Raw genomic sequence first — 20,861 nt, forward strand, 5'->3', positions numbered from 1 at the left:
GTTGTGACGTTAGATGATAATTTGTCTGGGCGTTCCGGCAGTTTGCAAGATTTAGACACAAAGATCTCTGCCTACCGCGCGATGCTCTCTGTGGGTTCCGGGACGATTATTAATCGTAACAGGTTCTTCGAAAATAATGACATTTGTATCTGTTTTCTATTCCTTGCTTTCTCTTCCTTCGCTCTAGAATATGTCGATACAGATATAAACAGTAATACACGGCGTTTATAATTATGATGACAGAATACAATACATAAAATTACAGTTTGCACTTGTTTCTTACGATATTATAAGATTGATGCAGAAGGTTTGTCGTATTCGTCAAGTAAAATTAAAAAGACAAAATTGTTTTAATGAATTTTTTGAAATGCCATTAAGCTATTAAAATAAACGCCATTGAGTTTAATACATTTTTTCCGGGAAAAAAATTTTTATATTATACATCCGATTAAAAAAACTCTAGTTCGTAGAATGGAAATCGATAACTTTTTCAAAAATAGATCGTCGCGGAGAAGCGATAAATATTTTTCATTAACTTTAATTTTTATTAGAAATGTATTATTTATCACAATATATGCACATATGTTTTTTAACAAAGGCAAATAAATTTATTCGACGTATATAAGTAGTTTACTACAGCTGGAAAGATGCATTCGATAATGAACGATTCTTAGTGGCGCGGAACATACGAGAATTATATATTTTGTGATTTCCTAGCGCAATTACTGGTCGGCGCCAGGTGAATCCTTACACTTTGAAAAAATTTTCGCAGACTGTACTTATATGCACCTATCTTTCTCATGGAAATAACACGCGCGTGCACAAATGCGGTTAGAAAAATGTCGCAGCTGCAAAACACTTTGAAAAAAGACAAGTAAGAAAGAGAAAAAGGAAAGAAACAAAGAAGGAGCAAAGAGGCAGTGCGTTTAATCGTGCGTTTAAACCTGCCGCGCTGACCGTGAGCGAAATGCGTTTACGGCAATTAAGTTCTTTCAGATTATTGCACTGTTACGACTCGTTAACCTATCACCTATTATCTAATTTATCACGTTTATATATTAAAGACGCGCTTACTCTCGTCTGTTAAGAGTAAATAGATTTTATATTTATCAAATTGTTGAAGAAAAAATTTTGCTAGAACAAAATGATGAAATTGTCGCGTTTAAAAATATCTTTTGTAGTGATACGACAATTGTCATCACGCTGCAGTATCGAGTTAGCGAGAGAAGCTATCGTTTCGTTTTCATAGACCCAGTAATACTACCCCCATCGTCTCTTATCACGAAACTTTACAGATACCCACGTGGCATTGACTCGCGCGTGAAAAAAGGGAGAAAAAGAGAGACAGAAAGAGAGAAACGCCGTCCACTCGTCTTATCTGATCTCACGTTCCACGACAGATTAATGTGGGATCGAGCCGCGATCGAGTACAGTGAAGAAGTCACTGCGTCTATTATTGCACGCGTGATGGATCACTAATATGGGGACCTGCCACACGCACGGGGAATTGTACGATCATTGTCCGAGATTCTTTCGACGCGTACGACGCGACTCTCGATATCCTCTTCCCCACCGCCCCCACTCATGCGCGTTGAAAAAAATGTTATTCTGAAAGAAGCTTCGTCGCTTCCTTGAACTCGCGGATTCCCAGGCGATTATATCTGTACGAAGAGTTAGATCTGGACACAGATGACCCGCCCATTGTCCCTTACCCTATATCGCAGGAATTTCTTCTTTCTCCCTTCGCACCTTCTCTCTATCGAGAAGACTCTCCCTTTCGCTCTTCTTCTCCTTGTCGCGAGAAGTCAATGGCTTCGGCTACGAAACCCGGATTGGGACTCAATCTGAATGAAGACTTCAAGCGCAGAGGAGGAGGAGAGAGAGAGAGGCAGGTAGCTCTTTTTCGGTAGGTAGGCCAGCACGACCGCACTCCCAAAACCGGCTACAAAACGTTTTATTTACGCAGTTTTACGGGGGAGAAGAGAGGAGCCCCCTTCCGGCGGCTCGTGGGGCCCCATTCCATTTTCTCACACTTCGCGGACCTTTTTTGAGCTCTCTCTCTCTCTCTCTCGCGCGCCGTCTCAAGGGAATTGCAAGGTGTTACACGAACGACCTGATTTTGGGACTTTTGCAACAAGTGCTACTGTGCGACCGGTCGCCGGTTGATCTTGTATCTCTTGTCCGCTTTCAGATGTAACTAAAATAGAGATTCTCGTATTCTTATTTTTTTTTCGATTAATTGCTGTTGAAATATTTTTTTTGTTACAATCTCTTTTGTGGTTTAATATTATTTTTTTTTTAAATAAAAAAAAATATTCGTCTTTGCGTTGCAGAAACTACAATGAGATCCTTCTCTCGATAACTTAATCTCTTTTTTCTCTCGTGTAAATACACGTCTGCGTTTTTAATTGGCGATAATTGGCCGACCACGTATTTACGAGCAAGTATTATGAGTTGTTAAAAAATGCGACATTGAATGGCAGCCAGGAATGTAATATGATTGACATTTTCCGGTCTGAAATTATTCTATAATTTGTAAAAAATTATAAATATCTTTCATTGCAGAATAATTTTTATTTTCTTTACAAGAGTAATTGAGAATTGTCACAGAGTCTGTTCGGGGGATGGGCATTAATTAAAACATTTTATATATTTCTTAACTTATGCGTATGAAATTAATAGATCATTACATATTAGTTAAATAATTTGTAAGAAAAAATATATTAATAATATTTCGATTTTTGTGCATGAACAAAACTTTTTATGAAAAACACATTTGTTTGCTTTTATCGCACGAGGAGAATGCATTTATTACTCGCGTCGTTAAGTTTCGTTAGGGCAACTGCATCGATATGTAGGAAGAATGAATCGCGCGACGGCGAAAGTGACGAGACAGTCGAAAGAAATCAAATGTACGAGTGATGCGCAAGTAAGCACCAGCTGTTGGTTCAAAATTAAACGCTAGCTTAGTGTTGCACGGTATGAATATAAGTATTGGCGCCCTTGACATGCATGTTGGAATCTCCTCGTGCTTATAAATGGCCGGTCTGTGTTGTTTTAAAGCAGCATCCATTTTTTTTTTTAATAATCTTTCATTTACTATATATAAGATTTTTATAATACAGTGAAAGAATGCATATCCAGTTCTGTTATCTTCTTTAGCCAGGTAGCAAAATTATCGGGCATTTTAAATGAATTTTTCCATTCTGATCTTATGAGCAACGATAATTGCTTTTAGCGCCGCGGATTCGATTCGTCTGCTATTAAAGAACGCATTGCGATATTATAAGGTGGGCAACGAAGTGAAATAAATAGTGAGCGAGAGGAAGGTAGGATTAAGAAGCGATCGTTCACGTGCGTCAATGACACGAATATGCATGCATATAATCATACAACGATACGTGTACGAATACGGTGGAGATGCGAGAGTGAACAAGGTCGGCCGAACGACCTTCAATCGATTCTTTATCGACGATCTCCACTGTAAAATGCGTCACAATTATTAGTCTTCATAAATTTATAAAATTTCGCAAATCTTTGCGTCGATACATTAGAAGAAAATTGAAATCGATAAAAAATATCATTATAGTTATTAGGTTATTATCGGATGATTCTCTCTGATGAACGTTATATCGCATTTTAATCGAGAACGATCGAACGAAAATTGATAGGTTTTACTGCCTCACGGCGTTTGCACGTGATTGCAATCACCAGTTACATTCTATCTGATCTTTTCTTCATATAGGTTCGTTGTAACTTCTAAATGTCACGGTGATGACATAGAAGTGACATTGGTTGCGATGCAATTTCGGAGCTGCGAAAAACATCCTTTTGTAAGGCAGACGCAAGCGGTGTGGGTTTGCGCGTTTAAAAGGATTTTCATTGCGTACTAAAGGATTCTGGCTGGATCGCTTTTCACGGCTATGAGTGCGGCAGGTCACGCATCCATTGTGGCAAAGCTTAATGTCGTTACGTGGAATCGTGATGTTATACGAGCGCATTATGGCGACGCGCTGTTCGACGGGCAGCCTCGCGACCACAATGCGTACGTTGCATCGATATTCATAGGGAGAGACACACATTCTACCCCCTCTTCCCAATCCCTCTTGCCGAGGCAAAAGGCGCGTGCTCCTCGTCCAGGTGATGCTAGACTGGTTGCCAGACCGCCGTTGCTCGTCCGTCCGTTTTCCTTCGTCCTTTTCGCTCGCTTCCTCTCGTTTGCTCCTTCGCGCACGCCCACGGGAACATATGTTTACGCACAATGCAATTCCAACAAGAGCACACACTCTCGAAACGCCAACGAATCTCGGCGATCGCGCCTCAGTAATTCGACAGCTCTTCAACTTCGTCTTCGCTATTCCATTTCGTCCTTTGTCTTAATTATTTTTGGTTGTTTTAATTTAGTTGCAAATTTACAGACGATCATACATTTAGACCACTACATTTTTTGTTAAAATCTTAAATAAAAGTTATTAAATCGATTTTCCGATTTAGTAGAAAGAAACTATCCGCAATCACGTGTGACAAAGGACCGCTGTCTCATTATCGTGATGTCGTTAAGGACAATCGAGAATTCGGATGGTCTGCTGGTTTATCGGTAAACGTGCGCTCCTTATCAAGGTGCCAATGATCCTTGGGGTCGAGCACGGATGGCTCTTTATCCCTCCACGTTAATCCCCTCTTAAGCTGCGATAAAGACCGCCCTTAAAGATTAAGTAATCGTAGCGCAATGGCGTTCACCTTGCTCTTAATTATTGGATATTCTGAACTTTATTGCCAAGATCCACATATTTATTAATGATATAGTTTATACTATTAATTAATCATGCAGCATTTATGTAGTCGAAAATCTTAACAGTTACAAATTTTGGTTGAAAACTGATAAAAACCGTACTTTTGATATTGAGTGCACCGCGCGGCGTTTGCATGGTAATTTTCAAAATGAATAACTTTGCGAGCGTGGGGATTATAATGAGAGACGAGGAAACATTACCGGGAGAGAAAAATTGTGAATTGAAAGGTTAATGAAGCTCGCTGTAGTCTGGCCGACGGCAAGAATAGGTATAATCTCGCGACGCACGCAAAGCTGAAGAGATGCGCGAACGAATCGAACGTTCTTCCAAGACTGCATCTGCTTGCATTGCAATCGCGAAAAATTCTGTCACGGAAAAAAGCAGACAGCTGCAAACTGCCTCATTATGTGGCGCTCGCCGAACATTTATTAGCTAGAACGCAATATGCAATCGTATGCTTTTACGCCTATTTCAATGTATACGCTGCTAAATTCTGTCGCGTATGATTATGCACGCAAATCAGCTTCACCGCAAAATAAATTATTGTAAATTTACGAAAGTTATATGAATTGGCACATTTGCAAAAAAAGTGTCTACATTAATTCTTTCGAATTTAATTAATTATGTCGTAAAATTATCAAATTACGTATTACTAATGTAAAGAATTCTGAACACAAATGGATATAATTTAAAGGAATAACTAAAGCTACAAGAGAGCCAGTTAACCTTGATCAATTTTTATTTCATAAACGTGTTGTTTACAATTTCACAAACGTTTCGGCTATTCGGGTTGTGGCCATCTTTATTAGTGTGCTTATGTACAATTTATTAAAATATGTCTAATTATAAACACATCTGTGTGTATTTACGAATTCCGCAATTTGCATCTGTTACATACGCTTTTTTTGGTGTGAGAATCCACGCCATTTCCTTCCATTAAAATATCCTTTGTCCAATTATTTAAAAATATTTCTCTATTTCTTCCAATTTAATTGATTAATATGTAATTTTATGTCTCAATCTTAAGAGTCGATCTTATAACAATCAATTTATTACATTAATTGAAAATGCAAATTATACTATTAGATTTTTTGTGGATTTATAGTTTCTAATCAATAAAAAATACATAGATGTGCATCTTATAAAGCGCTATAACTTTCTATAAGAAAAGAAAAAACAATGTATTTATAATTTTATTATTTTATCATTAATATTTTACCGCACCTGCTTTTATTAATAGGCAATAGTAGCCTTGTTTTGTACTAATGGCAATAATAGCAAAGCACTTATTATAGACTTTTATGTATCAATGCGGCATGAAAAATTGCCACATTAAAAGGAATATCGTTAAATCCGGAGACGAAAAGTCAAATAGAGAACAGCGGAAAATCCGGATTCAATCCGGATTTTCAATCGTCGTTGAATGTAACGAGACGAGTTAAAAGACGCGATGGCAGATAAAAATCTACTACCTATCCGAAGCCGACATTCTCACAGCAATAAACATATTAAGTCTCGGTCTGTGAGGTAAAGTATTGGCCACGGGGGCTCGTCCAGCCTCGTGGCAGAGTAGACATTAATTTTTCTCCCGATCATCGACATTCATATCGTAGTAGCGAATCTCTCAAGAGAGCCGGACGTCCCGCTGCGCATTTGTGAGCACCAACCATTGAACGGCGCGCTACTGTACGCGTTAAAGACACTTCAGGGATTTATTGTAAGCACGAAATGCACCCCTCACTGCAAAATGTTCGATTGTAACGAAATTTAATATAGATTCGCCGCCGGTTTCCTGAAAACTCATCAAGAAAACGATCGCGGCAATTAGCCACTATTTTCGCATTATGGTTTTAAACTCTTTCAGATTACAAGAATAATGTTTGTAAAAAATTTCGCAACTATACAAATAATACAATTACGTCTACGGTCAAACGCATGATAAAATGTGATTTATGCGAAAAGCTTACGCCGTGATGAAAACGGAAATAATGAGCGTCAAGTAGGACCCCATCCCTATAAATTTCTCTCGATTGTGACATCCGTCAATGCAAACGTTTTCGCAAATAAGCAATAGGAATCGTGGGGGACAATGAATACTAACGAACATACTACGGGGTGGCACCCAACGCGTGGGCTAAAATATTTCTGACGTTGGCTCTAGCTTGAGAAAAATCACAATAGTTTTGCAAATATTAGCTTAAAGATAAAAAAAAATGTGTAAATTTGCAGTGACAAGTGTGATCACAATGCGCGTGAACAAAACTGAAATATCATCTTGAAGTTCCGGCCTCTTAAATGCTCATAACGGGATTATTCATGAAAAAAATAATGCATGGCGGCAAGCATGCTCGCGCTCGGTTTCGCATTAAAGACACTTCAAGGCTACGCTGTTACAAAAGGGGGATAGTGTTACAATGTGCAACGAGCACAGTGGAGAAACACCCCTAAGAATACCCTCGTCTGCCCTCAAATAGCCCGTATATAACCAACACGCGTCGTCGGTATGTTCTCAAAATATCAGTTGAAGACGAGACGAAGAAAGTTACGAAGAATCACACAAATTTTCACCGAATTTCACGCAAATATGTATCAAAACATATTTGCGTGTATTGCTAGTATTATAATTTATTCCGCGTCCACGAATACAAAGAAATAAATGCCTGCCTTTTTAAAGACGATGGATGTGGAAATGTTTTATCGCATATATACGAAAAAAAAAGAATTGTAACAAAATTGTCATTGCGGATAGAAATTTTGCTGGTAAAATAAAAATTAATTTAATATAATAGCAATATAATTTGCAAATTTCGCAAAATTATTTTCAGTAAATAAAATTAATATACATAACAAATCTCTTTGCTCTCCATATAATATATTTTGCTGTGAAGCGTGAAATGTGCTGTACAAATCCTTCTCTTTTATGTGAAGAGAGTGTTAAACTACATACAACGGTATGACATATCTGTCGAATTTTTTGACTTCCGGTTTATGGGGATCAATCGATAGAGGGACAATTGACTATAAACTTCAATGCCGCGATAATCTTCTCAATGCTGAATATTTCCCTTGATTTGAATTCCGATGAAACTTAATATTCGCGCCTAAAACGCCGATTACACATGAAAAATACCTGTCGCATGTCAACTGGCTTCCTACTGGAGATCAGGGATTTTCGAAATTTGATATGTTAGCCATTCAATGATCGGGTAAGACGTAAATGTCAGGAATACACAGTAAATCGACAATGTTTGAAGCTGCAGCCTATTCAAGAAATCGTAACAGTCGAGGTTTTCGGTCAACGATACGAAAAGATCGGATCTCGTTCTTCGTTCTTTTATTCGCGCCTTAGTGCGTTCAAGGCGATTTCCCGAGATAAAATCGAATTTGTCCAAACAGTGGGGAACGCGACTGTGAAGCATTGAGGGCTGACTAACGTACGTGGTATAGTGAAAGTTATAAGAGCAAGTCAAAGCTCGGCATCAATATTCAACGCATTATTTACGCTTACAATAGTAAAAAAAATTACAAATTTTCTTTTTTATAAAAATTATATTTTAGCTAACTTTTTTGGAACTAGGTCTCAATTTTCAATTCGAAATTGGAAGAAATGTCCCAATTTTCCCGACACGGCCGCAAACGATTGATCGTTCATAGTGCACTTATCGAGACTACTTGAACGCGCCGCGGTTTTCGAGGGATCGAACAACGTTATTGTAGCAACCACCGTGTTCACACAGTATGAAGAGGGTTTGACGTATGGTACTTGACTTAAACGTGAGCTTGGGAAAATCTCTCACTAAAACGATTGTCGTCATGTAACGCCATTTAAACGATTCATCCGAACGAGGATTTAATGTCGATTCGACGCAAAAATGTTTTGCTAAAATTTTATGCAATTTCTCGACTTTTTCTATTGCATAACGGTATCAAAGTACATTTCCGCGAAAAACGTGAAATTAAATTCATTTTTTAGCAAGGTACAAATCAATTAAAGTCTCTCGATAGAATATTTCGAAGCGTATGGGATTAAATTGTTTTTTATCCATTGTGGCATATTAATAAATTTGATCTTCTCGGAAAATCGCCTTGAACGCACTAAGGCCCGAATAAAAGAACGAAGAACGAGATTATATAACTTAATTATGTGACTTATAATTTACGTTTGGAACAATATTATACGGTAATATTATCCATGTGTATTCAGAATTCTTTACATTAGTAAATTCAAAAGAATTAATGTAGACGCTTTTTTTGCAAATGTATCAGTTTATATAATTTTCGTAAATTTACAATAATTTATTCTGCGCACGGTGAAACTGATTTGCGTGCATAATTATACACGACAGAATTTAGCAGCGTATACATTGAAATAGGCATAAAAACACGCGATTACATATAATCTAAAACTTAGTACGGAAAACTGCGGCGTTTAAAAACTACAAATTTTATTTACATTTTTATATGAAATTATTTATGTGATAAAACTACTGGATAGAGAATTCAATAGAAAAATTAGCAGCAATTGTTTATTTATTCTGAAGAAAAATTGATTTAGTAGTTTTATCGATAGAATCTCCGTACAAATATCTGCTTTGCGCAAACTAAAGCCATCTGTTGGACGAAAGATGAATTCAAAATAAGATTCATGGCTGGAAAAGAGATTTTTTTATTTGTTGATATCTGATAAATAATAATTATTAATTATTATTTTATTTTATTTTTTCTACATTTTTAATCCTTTTGGGGATTGTTTCAAGAAATAATACAAATAATTAAAAATATAAAGTTTTTACGTTTTTTTGTATTTATTTATGTATTTTTCTTTACTTAGACATAATGTCGAAGGCAAATAATAAATTTTGGAAACAAATGATTGCGTTGACGCCTGAAAATTTAAGGATTCCAGAAAGACGTATTGATATACCGATGGTCGACAATAAAGAATTTAGGTAAAATAGTTTTTTAGGCGTTTGTTACGTTTATTATTTACAAGTTAAACATAAAATTACATTAAATATATTGTAATCGAAATTTCTGACACGCAATATCTAGGATAAATTTAATCGAACGCATTGAAGCTGTTACGCTAAAGATAATAAAACAAATATCCACTGGACAATCACCACAAATATCGTATTCCAGCGGTCGAAACATTACTATAGAATCTAGCTTGCGTGAAGACGTTTCTCCCGGATGCTCGTCCGATCTTCAGGATACGATATCCTACAATTCTTTATTTGATTTGGAAAGCGAAGAACAGGGTAAATAGATGTAACGGGCGATTTTAAAATCGTTTTACTTCACTATTGGCTGCGTTTAGAAATTTTATTCCGGGTGACATTCTTTGTCTATTATTGTCTGTTATCTTTGTCTGTTATCATCCAGAGTAGGATTTCTAAACGCAATCAATAATGGTGAAATAAAACGATTTTTAAAATCGTCTGTTTCTTTGTTCTGTAGAAGAAGAATTTTCTCAAAATTCAAGAAAAACCACTGTCAATTTTGCGGTAAAACGTAGCAGAGATAAATTTGTTCTTATGATTTTAATAATGTCCGAGGTTCATCATTTGTTACTAACGAACACGACAAAGACTAAACGATCGTTCTACTATGACTTGAAGAATGATATAACTGGAAGTTTGGTATCTGATCAAAAATATGTTGATCGCGCGCTGAACGATGTCGCTAATTTACTGAAATGCGCACCTTGGGATTTAAGTGAGTTTGCGAAATATATTAATTTGAATAATTATTAAAAATAAAAAAAAATATATATATATAAATGCGCAACATAATATATAAAATATATAAAAAAATGAAAAGAGACTGCTAATCAAAAGTCCTTCTAGGACTATTGGCAACAGCTAAAGGATTAGTGGCAGGAAATATGACCATTACACTTGATGATAATCAAGTCATCGATTGTACGATACCAGGAGGGGCGCAGATTCCACTGATTACATCAAATGTAACTGCTATTTGTGTGAAGGCTGAATTTGTTCTAATCATTGAGAAGGACGCAGTTTTTCAAAAGTTGCTCGAGGAAAACTGCCCTCGCATTTTAAATTGTATTTTAGTGACGGGAAAAGGTTATCCAGATGTGGCCACGAGAATGCTAGTTAAGATGCTGTCTGAAAAAATCAATCTCCCGGTTTATATAGTCGTAGACGCGGATCCTTTCGGTGTGGACATTATGTTAACTTATCGGTAATTTAACCAAAATATTATTACTTTATATTGAATTACTAAGAAAATATGCATTTCCTGACTTCAATGCTGTAATGATTTTTGCTTTTGGTATAAAAGTCGGATCGTATGTTACATTAGTAATTCTTATTTGGGAAATATTTTTTATTTTCGTAAGTGTAGTGTCATTTTGATTTTTTCTATAGCTTTGGTTCATCGACTCTTTATAAAGAAAGCGAAAGCTTGGTTTGTCCTAATGTGCGCTGGCTCGGAATCCATCCTTCAGAACTGATTTATCTACAAGTGAAAACAATCCCGCTTACCAAGGCCGATCTCATAAAATTGAAATCTATCGAAGCCCGGACTTACATAAACGAGACTATATCGAAGCAGCTGAGTATACTGCGTAAAGGGAAGGCAGAAATAGAAGCGGTGGCTTTTTTAAAAAATTTTTTTACTGCGACGTATTTGCCTAATAAAATAGACAGCCAAGATTATATTTAAAACGTATACTCTTCATGCGTAGTTAGATTTTCTGTAAATTTAACAGAGAAGTTTAATTGAAATAAATTCTATGAAATACTTGCGTTCTCTTATCAAATAAAACGTCGAGGAATTAAATTGTTAGAGCTGTTACGTAAAATGAATATAAAAATGCTTTACTTCAAACGACGCGTTATATTCTCGCTTCTTACTTTGACCCTTTTTATTTCCGACCGAACAACTTTCTCAGAGAAACTTTCGTCGCTGTCTTCCAGTGTTACAACCTGCGGATTTTTATGAAACGTGCCTAGATATATAACACTGCCGTCGGATGGGATGAGAGATTCGATTAGATCTGTCGTCGCTTTTATCTCACGACTTTTCGAACGTGTCGCGTACGGATGCTCGTGCAGTCTTCAATATAAAATTTCGAGCATCTGTCAAATAACATGAGCTATCGAGTGGATATTTTTCAATGAACTGATTTACCGCTTTTCGGTGTGATTAATAATTTTGTGTCCGTAAGGTTTTTTCTGTTTTAAACGGTTTGAAAAAATTGTGCGTTTCCTTTTCCTCATTCGATAATAAACCATTATTTTTCAAGTTTCCGCAATGTTGATGTTGCGATTCTTGTGTGCTGTCAGAAGAAACCCGTGAAGAGATGTAATGTAGAGGAAAAATTAAGAATGCTTCAGATAATGTAACAGTTTATTGAAAACACTTTATCCGTCCGATGTCTGGGCGGAGCATCGCTGATATTAAAAAACGCAGAATCTTAATAACATGATTATCTCGTGGATGTTACGTGTAAGATAACTTGAACGATATCCGCGAAATCGGCGACAGGTTATAAGTCCATAAGCGAAGTTAACTGCAATCGCTCTCAAAAATTCGATTGAATTTCATCTTCGCAATCTTGTCAATTCATCTCTCAGCAAAAAATTAGATGTGAAACTTTTCTCAATAAATTCTAGTAATTAATTACATAAAATAGAATTACAAAGACACTTCATGTATTAAAATAATATAAATTTCAAACAAAAATTTTAGATGCGTTAGATGAACTGAAATCTTTGAAGCAAAATTCATTACTTTTTTTTTAATAAACGAAAAAGGTTTTTTTCTAACAGAATAAGAGATGTAAATCTTTAGTCAATTCCTAACTTTTGCAGATTCATTGCTTATTTTTTTCGACATTATCATTAATCAGTGCGAATCATTGATTAGCCGATTTCGTGGATATTTGCGGTGCAGGTCCGTGCGAATATCGCCAAAAATCGAGTAGAAATAACTTTCGTGCTACGAATCGAAGGCAAGAATCGATCGAGCAGTCCGATCGACATCCGTGGCTTTCATGGAATGCGTATCGAGCATTTCGATGAAATAGACATAAAAAACGATCTTTCAAGACAGTCAAACACGGTTTCGAGCGGATACAGACTTGTTTAGAGCCACAAATTGTTGGAAAAAAAGGAGTCACTCGTCGTCGTTAAGGGGTCTCAATTTGCTCTGTGTCGCTAGCACAGCAGAGCATCAAAATTGAAATTTTCTATGCGTCAATTTTAATATTTAAATACAGATAAAAATTTTAAAATTATTCGAAATTTAGATAAAGTGTTTTTTAGCAATTGATTTTTACATTGACTATTTATTTCTTCTATGAGAAATCAATGAATTAGACTAATTATTTTTACCTAAATTTATCGGCATTGATGTGTTCTGTTTGACGATCGATCGTGCCGATCAGTCGATCGATCTATACGACGAATGTACTTAATTCGCGTCAATTTGTTTGTGCGTTCGCACGGGCCCAATCTTTATATCGAGTTCCGCGTGAATTATCTGTTTTTTTTTCTTTTTTTAATATATTGCGTGTATATGCGTAGATGTGTGTATGTGTATGCATGTGTGTTTTTGTTTAGCCTAGCGGCAATAATACGTTACCAAAAGCTATAGATACTCTTATGCGCTGCTACCAAGGTTTCTTTGTTGCGATTAACTTCATAATTCGCATGCTTGTTGCGTGCCTGCGTTCGTGATAATTTTTTTCCGATACCCTATGCTTACATTTAATTTGCCTCACTTTCTGCCGTTATTATATTTAATAATTGATTGTAGATTACACACTCACACACTCTCTCGTTCCCACTTTCATTCGCTTTATTTCTGTCTCCTCTTTCTTCCCCTTCTCGTCTCTTCTCCCTGCAATTCTCACGCTTCTTCAATTTTCATCAAACAATCAGTCACTCTTTCTCTCGTTTCTTAGATCAAACGGAATTTGTTTCAATTTCTCGCGTTATATTTATTCGGGGATAAATGGAAGCGATATTGTTGACGATAAACTTTTTGTTTCACTACAAATGACCAATCATTTATCGCGAAATGGAGGAACCTCGTTTAACATAACACTTGCTGCGTATTACATGTAATAAGTATTGCACATTGAAGGTTTATCACACAGAACTTTAGTTTATTGTGAGATAGCGAGAAAATGTTAAAGGAAATTTTTGCCAAGTTCTATTTGAACTTTTTTGAGCAAAACAATAGAAAATTTGTCGAAGCCTCCATTACGCGTTATATCTTTGTACTTTCTACAGTCGACAGCGGGCACATTATCTTGACTTAACAATCCTTTGCGTCTATTTTTATTTTCGCATAAATCGCTCCCGCGAAGTCTCCTCGGCCGCGATAGTTTGACAATACAGACTTCGCATCACGGTTTACAATACGCACAGCGATCATTCACGAGTATTCATTAAAATTATTAAGTAGTTTTCTTTTCTCTCCGTTTCTATTTATTATCGTTTGATTAGTTGCACTAGCCTTGATTGTCGGCATTTTGGGGCTGCTTGTCATGCAGCGTACATATGGCGACGTGCGACACTTTCTCATCCGAGCGTGCCTCTTTTCTAATTAACATTCACGAACTCGCAAGTTATTTTTTTTTCAAACAACTAGAAAGATTGACACGATCTCTCGAACATTATCTGCGATCTAACAAAGTTCTGATCAAATCTGATAAACATCTGATGAAGTAATTTGTAGAAAGTATATTTTAGGATACAATTAAATTAATGAAGACATTTTTTAAATTTATAATATCAACATAAATATTCTGTGCAGCTAGCGATAAATAAATAATAATAAAATAATTTATGAAATTTTTCGAAAGATGTGTGAAAATGTATCATAAAAATGTCAACACTGTCGCAGATATTTTCGAGACGTTTACGAGTCCTATTATTTCTCGACGACACCTCAGTTCATAGAATCTCCGAGCATTTTAATCTCTAATGCCGATCGCGTCTGATGATCGACAGCTAGTTGTGACGATTGCAAATATATCACTTGTTTAGCATAATCGTACATCTATTCGGGATTGATCAATGTATATCGAAGGGAAGATAATGAATCTGATACCTGCACCTTCGATGAGATTCGAGTTCACGCATGCTCTGACAAGTATATTTTTCATAAATCTTGTCGAAAATTGAATTTAGAAACCAGAAAAGACTGTTTGTCCTATAAATAACTCGTGATTTTTGCAAGCATCAGCGAAAAATCTCGTCGAAGGGGTCTCACGAAAGAACAATTCTCATGAGTGTATACGTATGTACAAATATTCAAAATTCAAACGGGTAGAAGAGAGGAGGGAGGGGGCGGATCAAAATGGGAATATATAAGAGCTGTATAGAACAACTTCTTACGCGTATAACATTATGATACATAGAACTAGGCGCCAAGCTGTACAACACAAAACTTACAGTAGCCGTTCGATTCTATATATAATGGTAAATATGTCGATGCCTTTGGACGAACGTCACCGCTTAGGCGTAGATACTTTTTCCTCGTTTAAAATCGAGGAGGCACCAGTGACGTAGCTAGAAAAAAAAAGAGATGGAAGCTTGCAAAGACACTCCCTAGACAAAAGTGTTGATTGCAATTCGCAGAGCCAATTATCCGTATCGAGATACGGTTTTTCAAATACCATTATTCGATACATTCGTGTAAAAAATGAGATATAAAGAAAAGTGCAAGTTTGCAGACTCCCAATAAGCTCTGTACGTTGATCTGTTATTCGTAATAATGTCGTCTTTAGTCGCGCTACAAAATCTCAGGCTCTTTCTAATAAACGCCTTTAGGACTTGGAACACAGCAAAACGTTAATGACGAGCTTGCAAACACTCGACGCCGATTTTATAAATGCCGTTCCGATGGCGTGTCACGCGAACGATGCGAATTTGCAAGTCGTCGATAAGCTCCGCACATAGTAATTCAGTCTGTGCTTTCGAATACGCATCTCATTTTTATCTCCGCATCTCGAAATTCATCGTTGCCTGAAATCGATTTCATGGCATATATGCGCGTACATTTGTCCTTGTAATACTTTTACGACGCGTGTCATTATCAAATAAATCGCTTGCGTGCTCATGCGTTGAGTATGAATTCATATTATCCGACGAATTATGTAACTATCGACATACCAAATCCGTACAGAAAACGCAAGCGACGTCGTTTGATAATGTACAAAAATACTACCAGACGTATTCTTTCTCGTTTCTCCTTTTCGTGATGTTTGAATTCTCTCGTGGCCTAGTGACATATGTATCACTAGATACGCGTCCAGAGAGAAAAGTGAGTGAGTTTTTCGTAGTAAAGAGGTAATCCGCAGGCGAATGATATATGTTTTAACGATATTGCTCATACAAACGCCATTTTACTCTCGTTTCGTGAATTCCTTCCGTTAATCTCGATCTTCTTTTTACATGAATTTCTTTCACATATCAAATGACGTTTCTTCTCCACTTTCTTCTTCTCTCTCACTCGCTCTCGTCTTGTCGGATAAACGATCTTCTTCTCCCGCCACGTTCCCAACCAGCAGCCTGACTTATTTCGCGATTCAGGCTCTGAACGAGCTTCCAAGAGATCACTCTTTTCGCAATCCGTTGCCGTGATCTCGAGGACGAGTCTCTGTATTAACGTCCGTTTTGGATGTATCGGAATTAGGCGTACTAGAGACAACAAAAGATTTCTTGGCTTGAGGCACTAGGAGGCATCCAGGGCGAGGCACTCGGCGAGGAAGTCCTCCATGGAACGATAAGCGTGTTCGAGTACACCCGTCAGGGCGTGATCTTCGTCTGCGTAACTCTGTTTTCGAAAAAAGAAACAGTTAGAACATTTCTCGAGGATATTTTGTATTACTCTTTCTCTTTTTTACCTGATATCTAAAGATGACTCCCGCTTCGGACAAAGCCTTAGCGAAGGCAACGCCGTGCGTGTAAGGCGCTGTGAGGTCAGCTAGACCGTGAAGGAGGTAAAGGCTGCGACTGGGCACCAATCTCGCTCGCTGCGTGAGATCAGCCTCCACGTAACCCTTGTAGTTCTCGGCTGGAGCGCCGAGAATTCGTTCCGTAAATGCGGAATCTGCAAACGCGAGAAATAATTTCTAACAATCCCTCCAAATTACAACAAACACATTATACACTGTAAGAAAAATCGGTAAATTTACACATCTAAGATGTAAAATAATGATAAATAACGGAAATATACCAAGTAAATAGTGTAAAATTGATGAAATTATGTAAATTTCTGTTATTTATCGTGTAATTTTTACATCTTAGTTGTGTAAATTTACCGATTTCTTTTACAGCGTTTATACATTAAATTCACGTACTATAATACATCCAATCGGCGATTGGATTTACCGCGACGCCGCACTTGAAGACATTTTCTTGACTGCCGAGGACCATCGCGGTCACATATCCACCGTAACCCCATCCCCAGACGCCGACTCTGGTGACGTCGAGGTACTTGTGTGTCTTGAGAAGATGTCTCAGCACAGTAAGTTGATCCTGCACCTCGACGCCACCTATTTTCCTGAAGAGATCCTTTTTCCCCTGACCTCGGGCGCCGCGTACATCCAGCCTCACGTAAACCACATCGTTGTGACTCGACATGTACGTTCCCCAGTCTATCCGGAACTTGTCCGTGACCGCTTCGCTACCAGGGCGACCGTTCACCTCAACGAGCACGGGAAACGCCGCGTCTCTGAGTTCCTCCCGCCACGAAGGAGGCAGCAGCAGTTGCACCTGCGCTCGCCAGCCTTGAGGTAGTGGCACCTGTCGGTCATGTCAAATTATCATTAGTGTATAATAATCGGCGGAGCTAGAATTTATCAGAGATTTGTCGGATAACAACCTCGAAATTTCGTCTGATGGGCAGTGCCAGTTCTGATAATTTATCCGCACGTTGAATTCTCGTGTCGTATAACACGCGGACCATCTTGTGCGACGACGTCATGTGTACGCCTGCGAGAGGAAGGCCAGGACCCTCGCAGTGCAATACGTAGTAACCCTGCGTGTCGTCGTTTATTGGCGGACTGACGGAAGCGCCGAAATGCGTGCAATTTGTGTAATAGAACCTAGTGCAACGAATTTGTCGTATTAATTTTATGCGTGCGATCAAAAATCAATTATAGCAATTTAGCATGTTGTATTTTTATCGAAATGAAAGAAAGGACTTGCCTACTGCTCCAAAGCACTTCTCCGAGATCGCAAGTGACACACAATGGCTCGAAATGACGAGGATCCTCCGCAGCGGGATCGCGTACCACGTAAAGATGTCTCTGACCGGGTCTTTTCTCTCTAGTGGCCAAATAATAAACGAGATGTGCCTTGGTGTCCCATGCTAATATCTCGCTTACCTGTTTTAGAAAGTAATGAAATTCTTACACAAAATCATACATTTTTGTGCGATAATATTTTTCTATACATTTTTATAAATATTGAATTGTGTAACAAATGATTTCAGATTTTCCAATAAATGATGTTATTATTTTTCACGCAACGCGCTTATAAAATTGCGATATTGGTAAAACTTAATTATATTCTTGACGAACAAATGTTATTTAATTTACTGTTAATCGAACTGCGCTGTGTCTGATAAAAAAATAGATTTGAAACTTTCGAAATTATTTATTACACAACTCAATGTTTTTCATATTTTATAGTAATATATATATCTATACTATAGGAATAATAAAATATAACAAGCTCTTCTCTTGAAGACAATTCGTTCGCTCTCGATCCGTTCGTTCTCATGGATAAGATTAAGATTCTCTTATTCTTGACATGCTTGCTCTTACGGTTGACAAAATTCGCATTGTCGAATCGTTTCCTCTCGCGCTTTCTAAAAGGTTTTCGCTCTCGAGATATTCGGTCTCGCGATTCAGAAAAGATTCTTTTCATGTCTCTTTGTGCTCAATCATACATACACACTCTATCATGACATTTCTTGATACGCCGCACTCGCGTCGACAATCATACCGCATTCTTCAATCGCTTCCGACATTCTCTTAGATCTCTTCCACTCGTTCTTTCACTTTCCCATACACTCGTAATTTTAATATTTCTACATATATAATATATCAAAGCCACTCACCTCGTAACGACCGTGCGATAAAACTGCTATTCTCTGCTGTGTAAGCGTGACGTGCTTTATGTGCGTAAAATGCTCTTTGTCACCTTCTTGCACCGTGGCTAGCAATAAAAAGCTATCACCATCCGGAGCGAAGAGAGGATGTGGCTGAGCGTCTAGCCATAGTCCTTCAGGTGCTCTCTCCAAGTGGGTCTCCTCGCATTCCCATAAAGGGCTACGGCAGGCCGAAACCACCGACAGATTCTGCATCCTCGTCATCCAGACGACGGCGATCTGCGTGGCGTCGTCGCCGACCCAGCCGGCTGATATCAGATAGGAATCTCTAAAAATATTTTCAAGGACAAATTTTATGAGCACTTTTATGGCACACTTTTGCCATTTTTGAAACTTTTGATATTAAATTAATATGTGTCAAGAAAACATTCAGTATTTAACATAATATAAAAAATTTTTTTCAATAATTTGACGTACTGTCCATCCAAAGACGGCGGCGGCTTTAACTTCCGTTTTTCTGGCTTCGTGATATTTCCGGTGTGATTCGTAGAGCTCACATTCCCAAGTTCCATAACCCACAGTTCGACTTCCGGGTTGGGCGAGCCCGGTGTCGGATACCTAATTGATCTGGAAGGCGGGAAGGAGCCTCTCTTGAATGTTCCCAGCGGACTCGAGCTACTTCCGTCTTGACCCAACTGCGTGCCAAACCAAGGAAATTGCAACGCGCTCACTCGCGTATCGTTGAATGTGGCATAGAGAATACGGGTGCCGTCTGGACTAGGCCATATTGCTTGCGGTATCGGTAGCACTTCTTCCTGATACAGCCAATCGGGCATGCCATTGTAGATCACTCCGGGTACACCCGTGTCGGTCAAGCGAATGTCCTCTGTCGCGGCGGGAGACATTCTGAGATAAATGTCGTTGTCGGAAATCATCAGGATGCTGGTCGTATTGCTCAGCCAAATGGCGTATTGCAGTCGCGTCTGCTGCATACGTCGCGACGTTTGCAAGCGAAGGGGTGTGTGATGACTAATAAGAAACATAAAAACGGATGTATAATATCAATTATTTTCATAGAGATTTGATTAATTTATCATAATGTTTATATAAATTGTTCAAATTTATTTTTGCATACTAAATTTATTTATTTTTAATTACGCTCACATATATTAGAAAATGATAATAAAATTACAGCTTCTTTAACGATACAAATAGATTTTACTAGCTCCTATAGATTTTATATATATATGCACTTACTCATTCGTGACATCGTAGACGGTGTAATGAGCGGTGAAAGTGTTCCGAAAGACCTGCACACAATATTATCTTATATATTATATAATAAAAATCGATTTCCGCACCATATAAAATATAAAGGATCGAAAAAGTTCGTAGTGCGGAGGGTCAATGCGTTTTTGATAGCGATAATCGACTGCTAACTGCAACTAAATTGCGCCACATCGCATTACACGTCGGAACATTGTCGATAAGCCACAGATCAGAAAGTTAGGATGCAGCTGCCGCGCGAAAAACTTTTCCCGAGAGGCTTCCACCTCTAAGCTACTTACCGGCTTGACATTGTGCCTGAACAGTACATAACGCAGGTCGGGACTGCATTCGTAGCCCTGAACATTCAATTGTCTCTGAAAGCAGCGTTTAATAAAAATTACATTATCTTTTGTATATCGAGTAGAATCTGTTCTCAGTATTAATAATTTAATGTCGAAGCCAACTGCTATTTCCAAAGTTTTTATCGATTGGTTTTCCTTATTGCAAATATTTTTAGTTTCTCAAATATTTCTAGGCCATTTTTGCACTTGTGTAACATTCATGAGTTTTTTATATCTAAAAATACATCCGCTAAGTACATTTAGAAATACAACGTTATATATTTCTTAAACAATTAAAAAGAAATTTTTAGATCATAATTTTTTACTTTATATCTATCATTCATGAGTCAATATGCTT

The 20,861-nt window shown here is 37.6% G+C and overlaps 3 protein-coding genes across 9 annotated transcripts in view; 2 read left to right on the plus strand and 1 right to left on the minus strand.

Moving 5' to 3' along the window:
- mei-W68 (meiotic W68) overlaps window positions 1–11,648 on the plus strand; it is a 42,502-nt gene extending 30,854 nt beyond the window's left edge. The window contains exons 5-9 of the mRNA XM_012368242.2: window positions 9,625–9,742; window positions 9,846–10,054; window positions 10,254–10,511; window positions 10,643–11,000; window positions 11,186–11,648. Of these exons, the coding sequence (XP_012223665.1) occupies window positions 9,630–9,742; window positions 9,846–10,054; window positions 10,254–10,511; window positions 10,643–11,000; window positions 11,186–11,483 (1,236 nt within the window). The 5' untranslated portion in view covers window positions 9,625–9,629 and the 3' untranslated portion in view covers window positions 11,484–11,648. The remainder of the gene's footprint in view (window positions 1–9,624; window positions 9,743–9,845; window positions 10,055–10,253; window positions 10,512–10,642; window positions 11,001–11,185) is intronic.
- vari (MAGUK p55 subfamily member vari) overlaps window positions 1–20,861 on the plus strand; it is a 126,100-nt gene that overhangs the window by 25,596 nt on the left and 79,643 nt on the right. The gene's annotated exons all lie outside the window — the stretch shown is intronic.
- The window catches only part of LOC105672945 (A-type potassium channel modulatory protein DPP6), a 57,080-nt gene continuing 48,371 nt past the window's right edge, over window positions 12,153–20,861 (minus strand). For all 7 annotated transcript variants that reach the window (XM_067356748.1, XM_067356749.1, XM_067356746.1 and 4 more), the window contains 9 exons: window positions 20,462–20,536; window positions 20,151–20,203; window positions 19,371–19,922; window positions 18,903–19,221; window positions 17,987–18,165; window positions 17,661–17,883; window positions 17,137–17,581; window positions 16,681–16,886; window positions 12,153–16,610 (listed from right to left, as the gene is read on the minus strand). In XM_067356748.1, the coding sequence (XP_067212849.1) occupies window positions 16,509–16,610; window positions 16,681–16,886; window positions 17,137–17,581; window positions 17,661–17,883; window positions 17,987–18,165; window positions 18,903–19,221; window positions 19,371–19,922; window positions 20,151–20,203; window positions 20,462–20,536 (2,154 nt within the window). In that variant the 3' untranslated portion in view covers window positions 12,153–16,508. The remainder of the gene's footprint in view (window positions 16,611–16,680; window positions 16,887–17,136; window positions 17,582–17,660; window positions 17,884–17,986; window positions 18,166–18,902; window positions 19,222–19,370; window positions 19,923–20,150; window positions 20,204–20,461; window positions 20,537–20,861) is intronic.

The sequence above is a fragment of the Linepithema humile genome, chromosome 6 (assembly GCF_040581485.1).
Source record: "Linepithema humile isolate Giens D197 chromosome 6, Lhum_UNIL_v1.0, whole genome shotgun sequence".
Taxonomy (NCBI): domain Eukaryota; kingdom Metazoa; phylum Arthropoda; class Insecta; order Hymenoptera; family Formicidae; genus Linepithema; species Linepithema humile.